General features: G+C 35.2%; 1 protein-coding gene across 1 annotated transcript in view; it reads left to right on the top strand.

Moving 5' to 3' along the window:
- LOC149787063 (uncharacterized) overlaps positions 1-12,071 on the top strand; it is a 32,686-nt gene extending 20,615 nt beyond the window's left edge. The window contains exons 3-4 of the mRNA XM_089977598.1: positions 7,535-7,656; positions 11,693-12,071. Of these exons, the coding sequence (XP_089833724.1) occupies positions 7,535-7,656; positions 11,693-11,960 (390 nt within the window). The 3' untranslated portion in view covers positions 11,961-12,071. The remainder of the gene's footprint in view (positions 1-7,534; positions 7,657-11,692) is intronic.
- Positions 12,072-12,905: the final 834 nt, after the last annotated feature.

Here is a 12,905-nt window from a genome sequence, read left to right as displayed (position 1 = left end):
ACTTTTCATCAGTTGTTTAAGATGAGGGTTGCCTTCAGGCTATAGGTGGCACTATACAGTTTCGCATTTTGCATAAGGGTTAGGATTTTAAAGAAAAAGAATGTCCCCGGCTTTCCTCACTGGTTATACTGGCGTTTTAAAAAAGACCTTGTATATCTTAGGTATAATGCAAAGAACCTTTAATTCCCTTTATTTTGGTGTATGATTGATGGGTGTACTATGGGTTATAGAGTATACAGCTTGGCCTTACTTCAAATGTGCACCTTTCAAAAAAGTGCTAGCTCTACTTGGTCATTTTCACTTCCTGAACTTCAGAGGTCAATTGTATAAAAAAGAGCCGATAACTTTTTTTACATTTTATATATTTGGTAATTCATTCATTGCACTTTCAGAAGCTGGTATTGTCTAGTCTGGCAAAATTCATTTTCCCTATTTTAATAGCTGCTATGTATAGTGTACTTTAGACTAATTCAGACTGATTTTTAACACAAGGGAGCAGTCATTTTAGTTAGCAGTGTGCTTAAATCATGTAAAATTTCCAAAAGTACAATATCCAAAAGAAATATCATCCACATTACATTAATGTAGCATAGAGGTATGCAAACATTCTCTCCACTGTGCATGTTTTAAATGCAAACTACTTCACCTTACATACGTCACTCTCTCAAAAGTACATATTATCTGGTGAGCGCCACCATACATACACATTCATTCAAATGTCTAGTTGGCATGAGATGAAAATGCTAATGGTTGGACATCCAGTATGGCCACCACAGTTGACATCTTGAAAATATTATCTCTATGGATTCCTACCATTTCTTGTTGTCTCTATATGAAAAATCTGGGCATTTATCCATCCAATATGGCCAAGTCAGTGGCCATATTGAAAATCTTGGTATCCCTTTTCCAAAATAGTAGTTAGGGTAATATCAGGCTAATAAGCCAAGTTGGTCTTGAATATAAATCATGTTTATGTAACATGCAATATAGCCACCATAACAACCATTTTTGAACATATTGTTAGTATTTCTACTATGTGGAAATTGATATCAACATGGAGTTTTCACAAAAAAACTTCATATGATGTCATGTTGTTCCTAAAGTGATAATGTTGCTGCATGGACACCCATTATGACCACCACATATGCCATCTAAAATTTTATAATTGCAATTCCTTTTGAATCAATAGTCCTTTTAGCATAGGGTTTTAACTGAATGTCCTCTTGAGATGTCTTGTTGTTCATAAAGGAAGTCATATTCATTTTACATCAATTATGGCCCTTAGAGCAGCCATCTTGAAAATCTTGAAAATTTTGTTGTTACTCCTTTTCTTTTTAAGTGAGTTTTTGGGTATTGTAAATAGAAGGTGTTACTGGCATGGAACTTTCAACAGAAGTCTTCTAATGATCTTTAGTTTGTCCTAATTGAAAATGGTGCATATCATGCATCCAGTATGGCCATCACAGTTGCTTATTTGAAAATCTTGTTGCTCAAGAATATCAGTTAAATCTTAAAACTTGTACAACTTACAACGATGATAATGATAAAGTAAATACTAATAAGGCCCGTACAGATGTCTGTTTCTGTCATCATAAATAACAAAACTCCCCAAAACCAAATGATTGATACTAAATTAGCCATTGCAGTTATTCACATGTCCTTTACACAAAATACTTGTCTCTGATCACTTTATATCCCTATAGTTAATCAAATCAGTCAATCAGATTATATACTTCAAGTATATCAATCAATCTCTCTGATCACTCAGTATCCTTCTTAGTAATCAAACCAATCAATCTGATTATATCCTTCCAATGACTCCAGTCAGTCCATGTGATCAATTTATATCCCTCCAGGTACTTCAGTCAATCCAATTGACTATTTTATAGCCCTCCAGGTACTCCATTCTATCCAGTGACTATTGTTTATCCCTCGAGGAACTCCAGTTAATTCATTGGACTATTTTATATCTATCCAGGTACTGCAATCAATCCATTTGATTATTTTATATCCCACCAGGTGCTCCAGTCAATTCAGCTGATCAAATTATATCCATCCTATTACACCAATATATCAATCTGATCAATTTACATCCCTTCATGTGATTCAATCAGTCTGTCTGCTCAATATATCATGTCCTACAATCAAATTATATCTGTCATGACAATCAACTCATTTAATCGATGTATATATATATATATATATATATATATATATATATATATATATATATATTCACCAGAATGTCATCCATAAAGTTGATGCAAAAGCGCTTGAAGGAATAAATCATGGATATTTTTCTGATCTTCTGTTATGTTAACTATATTTTCTGTGTATTATCCAGAACATTGACAGATTCACTTTTTCATATATATATATATATATATATATATATATATATATATATATATATATATAATAATAATAATAATAATAATAATGAGGACTTTGTATAGTGCCTAATCTTTAGAAGCTCTAAGTGCTTTACAACATTAGACAACACATATAATATAAAAAAAAAATATATAATGATATGATTGCAAAAGACAAACACCATGAAATTAGAAAACAAAAAAACATGCTGAAAATATTTAAGGTAGGAAGCATTATTAGGTCTTTAAGTTTTTTATTGCAGTCGAAATAAGTGAGTTTTAAGAGCACTCTCGAATGGGATCAATGTGTCTTTGTGTCTAAGTTCAGTGGGCAATTCATTCCACATTGCTGGGCCCTGGTATGCAAAGGAATGTTGTTCATATGACTTTGTTTTCATAGTGGAAACAATGAGTATACAATTGTCAGAAGAGGAGCTTAAGTATCTTGCTGGTGTGAACACATGGGTGAGGTCAGATAGGTATGTTGGACTGGAGTCCGTCAGTGAAACGTAGCACAAAGAACAAATTTTGCGTTTGTTTCTGGATTGAATGGATAGCCATTGTAGGGTACAGAGCAGCGGGGAGGTGTGCTCTGATTGTGGTACTCTAAGTATAATCCGAGCAGATGTGTTTTGAAGTTTCTGGAGTAGAGATTGAGATGAACCAGACATAAATGAGTTACAATAGTCCAGTCTTGAAAGTACTAATAAACACACAAGTGTTTTAGGGGCATCAATTGAAAGATATTTGTGAATGGAGCTCCACCTCCATGTACTCCAGTTAATATGATCACTATATATCTCATCCCAAGTTCTCCAATGAATAAACCTGATCTTGAACACAGTTAGTTGCAGTTTTGTTCTAGTTAAAGCAACAGGTTCTTCCATGTAAATGCATTCATTTATGACATTTCACATATTCAGTGCCATTAGTTCCAAATTAATATTTTTTCTTCTTCTGTATTTATAACTTTTGAAAGAAAGAAATGAGATTCTTCAAAATAATGTGCTTTCCACTTGCAAACTTCACATTTTATGATTAAGAAATAAGTGACCTACAAAAATCCTAATGACTTTCGGTATGAATGGTGGGAATTGAACCCACACCTCTGAGCTAACATTACTAACATTGGTGGGAATCACAGTGGTTTACACATTATGACCCCAAGAGGATAATGATAGCCTCAAGAATCCAAAACTCATTACATGAATTAACTCCCTTTTTACTGCCAAGTAAGTGCATAAATACCTGTATAGTGGGTTATGAACAGTTGTGAAATGGGGCCTAGTTCTCATGGCACAGGGAAGTTCATGGACCCAGTTCCCATGGGGAAAACACAAGGGTCAGTCTTCATGCCATAATTGATAACTTTTTCATGCCAGGACATTTTGATATCATCTGTATTGCATTTTTAAAATATTATATATTTTGTGGCAAGAAACAGCATGTTTTTTCTGCCTGAAGATACACATATTTCATTCAGTTTTAGAAGACTAACAACCACAGGCCATGGAAACTAAACCACTCATACAATATTATGATATACATTAAGTCATACAGTGAAGTACCAGTACGTATATTAAAATATAATGTCTGGCAAGTACACCACACACAACATTATGATAAACATTATGTTGTACGGTGAAGTACCAGTATGTATTTTAAAACACAATGTCTGGCAAGTACACCACACACAACATTATGATATACATTAAGTTGTTCGGTGAAGTACCAGTATATATATTAATGTACTATGTCTGGCAAGTACACCACACACAACATTATGATATACATTAAGTTGTTCGGTGAAGTACCAGTATATATATTAATGTACTATGTCTGGCAAGTACACCACACACAACATTATGATAAACATTAAGTTGTACGGTGAAGTACCAGTATGTATATTAAAGTACTATGTCTGACAAGTACACCAAACACAACATTATGATAAACATTAAGTTGTGAGTGGAGTACCAGTATGTATATTAAAATACAATGTCCAGGCAACTGCACCACATATACAGTATTATGATATATTTGAAGTCATAGTTAATGTCACAACCCCACTACTGTATTATAAATAATACCGATCCACTACGGTATTATAAATAATGCTGCAGAAGGTGTGCATTAAAATTTAAGGACTCACAAGCCCCCAGTCAGCAGTTCCGACTCTTTAAATACATATAACAACTCAAGGTTGGATAAATAACAATTTTATCAAATATACGAATGCAAGAACAAATCTTCAGCTCAGTATATCATAATTCAGTAGTGGCCGGGTTGACCAAATGCCCTTACTCTTTACTTCGCCATATAGAAATTACTGTCCTGTTGTGAGAGAATCTCTGTTCAGTGAGTTTTCCCAAGTACTCATCTAATTTCTTTTCTTTCCTCCTTCCTTCCTCTTCCTCCTTCTATACACTATGCCTCTTGTGTATACATTGGAAGTCTCCACGGCTTCCTTCTTATTCTCTCAGTGTCGTCACTTCGTGCACTCAGGAATATCTCGGCACCAACTCTCCCGGCACCCTGGGAGCTTCCTCAAGAAATATAAGGGACGTACACCTTTGTCTCCCTACTCTACTCTTTGAAATTAACCACTCCCTCATGGACCTTCCATCAGACTACTGGGCAAACAATTTTACCAGCCCTTTGTACATATAAATTTCCACTTATTGGATTCATGCCTTCGCTCTATGCACGAATAGCATTACTCAGTGAATTTTTGTAACACAATCACACTGTATCTACCCATCGTTATTATTTAATCATTCCTGTTGCATGCGTCCTAAGAATTACAGAATTATACATATAAATACATATGCACATAAATTCAACTCCGTCTAATTTTGCATTGTACTCAATCTACATTCTGGTAGGTGTTAAGTACATGTCATAATTCAGTTATTTAATAAATTCAACAATATGATGCGATTAAATATTCTAATAAATGCAACTATACATGTGGATTCAGTATTCTAATATATTCAGCTATCTACTCAAATCAAGCACAAAGACTCGTCACTTCATACCCCCTGGAATATCTCAGCACCGACTCTCATGGCACCCTGGGAGCTTCCTTTGAGAAGCTTGTTTATCCAGTTCAATTCCCTTATTTTTTGCAAGTTAAGTCTTGGAATGGCTTTTAGCTAAAATTCCCTCCTCAACATAAGCTTCCTGCTTTACTGGACAATACGTCTCTCTCCCCTGAGAATTAGTGCACTGACGGGTCTGTGCACGTTTATGAATAAAAATGAAGCATTTTCCCGCCTAAAGTATTAGTCCCTCCCAGCGGAAGATCTAGCTTCTCTCATCCCTAATTAGTCAACATGCCTACCGTTTGATGTTCTTTCCACATGGGTCCAGGTTTCTTCACACCATCTTGGCGTGCTAGGGGGTATCTGGCCCAAATATGCTCTACGGCAGAAGCCCCGCTTGCACAAGGATTAAATACCTTTGAAGCCAATTTAAACTAGAAATACTACAAATTGCAATAGCATCTGCATTTCTAGTTTAAAGCATCCATCCATCATACATCCATCAACAAAAGAATGTGTATGCTACAGGCTACAATGCCATACCTCCATCAATGACATCACATGTATGTTACAGGCTACAATGCCAGATATCAGAAATACATAAATAACAGCATGTGTATGCCACAGGCAAGAGTGTCAGACATCAGACTTCCAACAACAACTGTATGATACAATCTACATTGTCAGACATAATTATTTCATCAAGAAGAGCTTGTGTACACATCAGGCAGGCATCATCCATTCTTTTGTTGATGGATAGATGCTTCAAAATAGAAATGCAGATGCTAGTAAAATTTGTAACAAATGTTGCACAGAGCGTAGAGTATATCAGTCACAATCCCTTGATTTATCATCATCAATATTTACATAATTTTGATTATCTTTCACAAATGAGTTGTGCATATAATGTGCGTTTGCTGATAAGGGGATCAAAAGTGATGATAATTGAGCAAAATGTTGTATTCTATTAGGCCATTTATCACTTTGCTTCTGTCAGCTGTATCTAGAACAAAACAGATTTCATCTTCTTGGTATTTTATATTATATTTTGCTGTTGATGCCTGCCTGATGTTTGACACTGTAGCCTGTAGGTGTCCCACACAGTCACATTATCCTTACACCAGGCTGACCAGTCCTAACGCTAACCTCTTAATACTGAGTGCCAAGCGAGGCCACTGTTAGTACCATTTTTGCAAGTCTTTGATATGGCTCTGCCGGGGATCGAACCCATGACCACCTTCATCTGAGCCAAGCGAGGCAGCCGTTAGTACCATTTTTGCAAGTCTTTGATATGACTTGGCCGGGGATCAAACCCACGACCTCACGCATCTGAGGCAGGTTTCTGATGGATGTCTGATGCTATATTATGTAACACACACATGCTGCTGTTGATGTTGGACAATGTAGTCTGTAAAATCAATACAGTATACATGACATATAACTGAGGTGATCAACTCAAACTATAAGCTTGCTTGGATATTGGCAAAGTCATATGTGTTGGATCTGGTATATGCATCCATTTGTTGATGAATGTTGGTTTACTAATCTGCGTAGCTTGTGACATGTATGTCCAGCTGTTGATGGATACAGAATGGACACCTGAGCTAATTAAGCCTGGTTGTAAATTCCTTGAATACTGTCAGCATCTTCAGTGTACCCTGTGGTATACACATGCAGTGGCTGATGGATGCAGGAAATACAACACCTCACTTATGTGAACAGGCAATGTAATAAGTTCACTTGGATACTGGCAAAGTCATTAATGTAACCTCCTATGTACACATTCATTTGCTGATCAGTGCAGAACTCGTTACTGATGTGATCCAGCTAAACTGTAAGCTAAGTCAGAAATAGGCAAAGTTCAATGAAGATACCGACATATACTTGAGTATTGGCAAGGTAAAATTAAAATACCCATATCAAATTGAATATTGGCAAGATCAAATTAGAATGCATACATCAATGTAAATATTGACAAGGTCAGTTATCATCCTATATCTTGTTAAGTGGTGGTTACATAATGTAATAGTGTCACAAAATGACATTTTAAAAGCAGTTGAATATTTTATTCATAAATTCAGCATACTAAACAAGTGCTTTGTCAACTTGCAATTGCAGGTGGTTTCTCGCAGTACCGTGGAAGAGTTAAACAAGGGAGGTGCTGTCCAAATAAAGGAAAGTGAAGAATTGGATCTGTTTCTTAAATATCTGCATGAAACAGGAACAATCATCTACTTCAAGTAAGATTACAAGTCAGGTATCGGTATAATAATGGTATTAATGCTGCAAATACATGTTTGCTGTAGATTTTCTTATTAGCAGTTTAAGCCATCATTTCCAAACAGGATGCAAAATCACTGATACAGGTATTTTCATCGAACTTTATTAAATGTGTGGAGCACATTTATGAAACCTAAACATTTGCCAAAGCTGTAAACAAGAACAAAATCATTTAACACATATTTATTCTAGTTGCCTTCATCAGTGCACCAGTGCACATTATTGCTACAGCATTGGACTCATAATTCTGGATGCATGGGTTGAAAACCTACCAAGTTCAGCTTAATTGATCTGCCTCAGTTTACCCATGGGAGAGGCATTTAGTGTTAGTTTCTTCAACATGATGTAGCCAATAAAAACTGCCATTAACATGAAGAAAATCTTTGGCATATGAGTAGATAGTAATCTTTTTTTATCCATACTGAGAGAAAAAGGATTGGAATCAGTGAGATAAGGTAGCTCTTCCAAAATATTTAGACTTCAAAATATCAGAAGAAACAATAAGCAAGTCTTACTAAAATTTATAAGTTTGCAATGAAAACTAAAAAATGAGATGATTTGCTTTAGGGTGGAAATTAGGGCATCAGAAACTACTGGTGTCCTAGATACAGTAAAATCAACTCTCTTTCAGTAACTCAAAAATGAAGCATATGCTGCAGCAAAGGTAAGCACAGGTTTGCGAGTTTCAGAGTTTGGTTAACAGTTGGGGTGATGATGGGTGGGATGCTTACAACATGTTGTATACATGAGCATTCAGGTCTCCTTGTCCTTCACAAACATTAATTTGATGGACTTTAATATGTATGGTTATTATGCTTGAAGAAGTTAATTAATGTCAATACCGGTGATCAATAGTTGAGACTTTGAACACAGATCAAGTTACCATGCCGTACTCAACAACTTTATGTATAAATATAATCAGAATTGGTCCCCTTTAAGCAAATATATTCAAATGAAAGCTATATAATTATCATAGACTGCCAAAACTCAACCCATCAATACCAGTTAAGTTCTCAAGAGCAGACTTTTAATTTCACTTAATCGACCTGAAATTTCAAACAAAAGTTTGCAGACGTTAGATACCATTCTAATGAGGGTCAGTCACATTGCATCCCATCCAAATGAGGCTTGTACAAAGAGGGATACTTTATATCCCACCTTATTGAGGGTTGCAAACTTTATATCCCTTCCTAATGAGGATTACACACTTTATATCCGATCCTCATGATAGTTGTACACTTTATATCCCATTCTAATGAGGGCAGTACACTTTATATCCCAATCTAATGAAGGTTCCACATTTTATGTCCCATCCTAATGAGGTTTACACACTTTATATCTCTTCTTAATGAGGGCTGCACACTTTATATCCCATTCTAATGAGGGTTGTGCACTTTATATCATACCTGCGTGATGTAACTGGCAGGTGGAGGTGTTTCCAGAGTATAAGGCTTCAGACTTAAAGATATTTTAGTCAAACTTTGCACACATATCATATGGTAACCGCTACTATAAACACCAACAAAAAATTAGATGATTTTTCTGAAACTGCTGATCAGAACCAACCTTGACAAAAAACACCTTAGGAATGAAAAAGCAAGCAAAAAAACCCAGAAACAAATGACATCTTCTCCCAAAATAATGAATACAGTGATCCAACTGTTGAGTGAAAACATGGTCACTGATGCAAAAAAAAGAAATACTGATACCTTTCAACAACTGCTGAAAAACTCCTGAGTAGAACTGGACATTATCTGACAAAGCATCCTGGCATGAATACCTTTTATTTATGAAATACATCATTATAATAAACAGACAATCCTATAACAATTTCTTGCTGAATGTCATTGAATTTAATTTGACCATACTTGATAAAAAACAAATTAATTACCAATTTTTCTTTTAAAAGCAGAGAATTTATGCTGAATTATCCCTCTTACAGAAAGAAAAATATAGTGTTCTCATATATGAGTCATAAATTGCAATAAAACAGATATAAATTAGCAAAATAAAACTTCTTAGGGAATTGAACAATCTCTAGTAATCAAGCTGAACAATAATGCATCACATAACAAATGTATGAAAATGTAACAAGTTAAATTAAACTTGACCATACTTGTTCATTCTGTAGGAATCTTTAATTCTTATTAAAATAAATAGAAACTATAAATACTCCAATAAGTAGAAAATTAACAATGTTTAAAGGATTTTCTTCAAGTTGTGCCCTGACTGTATATTGTTCATTCATACCTAAGACGGTTATTAATCTCACATGATATAGGAATATCTGCTACCCTATTAAGGCTGATGAAATTTTGGGACTCATACCACCATTGCTACAAGCAGAAGTCCCAAGTATTTGCAACTGATCTACTGTTGCCCCCTTTGAAGGGATTACAGTGGTTTCCACAGTTACTCAATTATGAGTGTGTGAATTGGGCCCAAGGGTGAAGACATGGATGGATCCATGGATTCATGGTAACTGCAAAGATTAGCTCCGCTTGTAATGTAGTTGTTTACTTTTAAAAGTTTGATTAAGACAATTCTACAACTCGGGCGCTAACCATGAACCAGAATACAAAATATGATGTGGGTACATATATGTTGTGGGTGTGGCTAATAGCAGTGTCAACGTGTACGAGTAGGGAACTTCTCTCCAGGGACAGGAATAGATCAGAATATAATGTAGATGTATACACTTTAAGGGTGGGACTATAACAGTGTCAAAGTGTATAAATCATCACCAGGGGCAAGAAGAGATCTGAAATATAATGTAGGTGTATATTCTTTAAAGTTAATAAATCAAGTCACCAGGTTGCATACATTGTCTCTTTTATGCAGAGAAAGTAATCATATATATATATACACACAAACACACACACACACACAGACACATATATAGAGAGAGAGAGCGAGATTAATGATGACAGCAATAATAGACAATGTAGCAGCTTTGTGTTCCAATCTTTCCATTCTTCTTGCACAGTTTCATTACATTTGTGAATTTTCATTCACAGCTGGACATATGTCACACAAAATAAGTGTCAGAGTGAGTGAAGAAGGTATTGGTTCTGCATAGAAACTTTAATTCTCCATATTACAGTTACCAGACTTTCAGACTGACTTTGACTTGGCATAAGGAAGAAACCTATAATAATTGACATTGATCGCAGATGGAAGTAACCTCCCAGTTTGGGGTTCAGAAGGTCAAATATCAAATCTCTGCACAAAAGATGAAGTTAGTTATGAACATATAGAAGAATATTAAATTCTGGGAATGCAGATGTTATCTGCACATGACAGAAAATAAGCTTTTGAATGGCATTTAATTTAATACATGATGGTGCTTAGTAATTAGAGTGGCCATGAATTGAAATTATTTTCACTCAGATCATAATGTTGCTAAAGTATATAAAGTTTTGAATAATTTATTCTGATTTATTTATCATAAAGAGAACTTAAATGAATTTATTTAATTGATCCACAGTGAACATAATGTATGTATGTAGGTAGGTAGGTAGGAAGGAAGGTAGGTAGGTAGGTAGGTATAAGTATTAATTGTTATTATCCTTTTGGAAAATTGAAGTCAGAAACAGAAGGGCAAAATAAGGATCAACTCATTTGACTTCGTGACTTAAGCATGGAAGTTAAGTTATATCACATGAAAGAGTCCTTCTTAATTCCATATCATTTGACATGCTAATAATTTGTTGTATACAATAGAAAAGAGTCATTACTTAATTACATATCTTATGACATATTCCTAATATGTTGTATAAAATAAAAAGAGTCATTCCTTAATTTTTTATCTTACGACATGCTGCTAATTTGTTGTATACAATAGAAGAGTCATTCCTTAATTCCAAATCCTGTGAAGTACTGCTGTTTTTAACTAACAGAATAGAATTAAGTAATTCCTAATCAAGTGAATTATAACTTCTACATCAGAGAAGAAGCATTACTTAATTCCACATCCTATGAAATACTATTTTTCAGCATTGAAGTATTGAGAGACAATGTTGTGTTGGATCCAAAGTGGTTGATTGATGCCCTGAAACTCCTCATCAATGCTCATCCTAACTTACCAGAAAGCCATGCTGAAGATGGCCCTGAGACAAACAGCCCTGCTTACAGTGTCATCGCACAAAACTGGTTTGACTTCAAGAACAAAGGAATTCTTACCCCAGAACTTGTCGGTTTGTCCATTTGTCACTGTTTGTGGCCTGTTTTAAAAGTACAGTGTGACCCCGCTATAACACAATAGTTTGGAGCCATAGAACCCGACTGTGTTATACACCGAACTGTGTTATATGCAGCCAAGTCTGTTAGCTGAAGAAAATGTACCCCCAAAAAAATTGTGAGGGTGTGTGGGTAATAAATGCAGGCAGTCAAATACGTGCTTCGTCGGCACAGTTACCATCTTAAATTGATCCATCCTAATAAATGAGAAATACACCTGTAGTGAAAACAGAGAAGACATAATATAATAGTGTACTTTATTTAGAGAAGCATGAATTGATACATACACGTGAATCCTGTTTATATATAAATGTCTTAATGTATAGCATGAATAGAGTATCAACACCATGTACTCACCTGCAATCCTCATCATATACATTGAATCCACAATACAAGTGATTCCATCGAAAATATGTACACACAGCTTTAAAATATTCATTAATTTTGTAGCAGGTCATATTGGTCAGAATTCAGTGGAAAAACATAGCACAATCACGTAACGAATGACGAAGCACATTTACTTTAAAGTACTTTCCAAGTCAGTAAAAGTTAGTTTGCATTTTAAGGGGCCATTGGTAGCGTTCGTAAGCATAAACTTTTTCCCTACAAAAAGGAAACTTTCACAGCACAGTTAACATGTTCCAGTCACGTTGGAAAATGCAAAAATCCATCAGATTCCATCACTTTTACTTAAGTTTGGTACCGACTTCCTTTGAAGAAAAGTTTTCTGCTGTTATTTAAAGATTGTAGTCAGCTTTCTTTGATGAAGGGTGCATGCGCTATTGAAGTCACCGCTAAAGGACAGCTTTGGAGAACCAAACGAGTGCCCATTTCTTATTGTGGTGGCAACATCAAGTAGTTGTACTGCATGATTGAGACTGGTATTTTTCCATTTGCCGAGTACGTTTTCATAACAGTTGCTGCTTCAAAGGTAATCTGTTTCCTTTGAAATTTCAGCAAACTATTTTAT

The sequence above is a fragment of the Sinohyriopsis cumingii genome, chromosome 12, assembly GCF_028554795.1.
Source record: "Sinohyriopsis cumingii isolate HCF-2022 chromosome 12, ASM2855479v2, whole genome shotgun sequence".
Lineage (NCBI taxonomy): Eukaryota > Metazoa > Mollusca > Bivalvia > Unionida > Unionidae > Sinohyriopsis > Sinohyriopsis cumingii.
The sequence above is the reverse complement of the archived record's forward strand: the minus strand, read 5'-3'. Positions and strand labels throughout refer to the sequence as shown.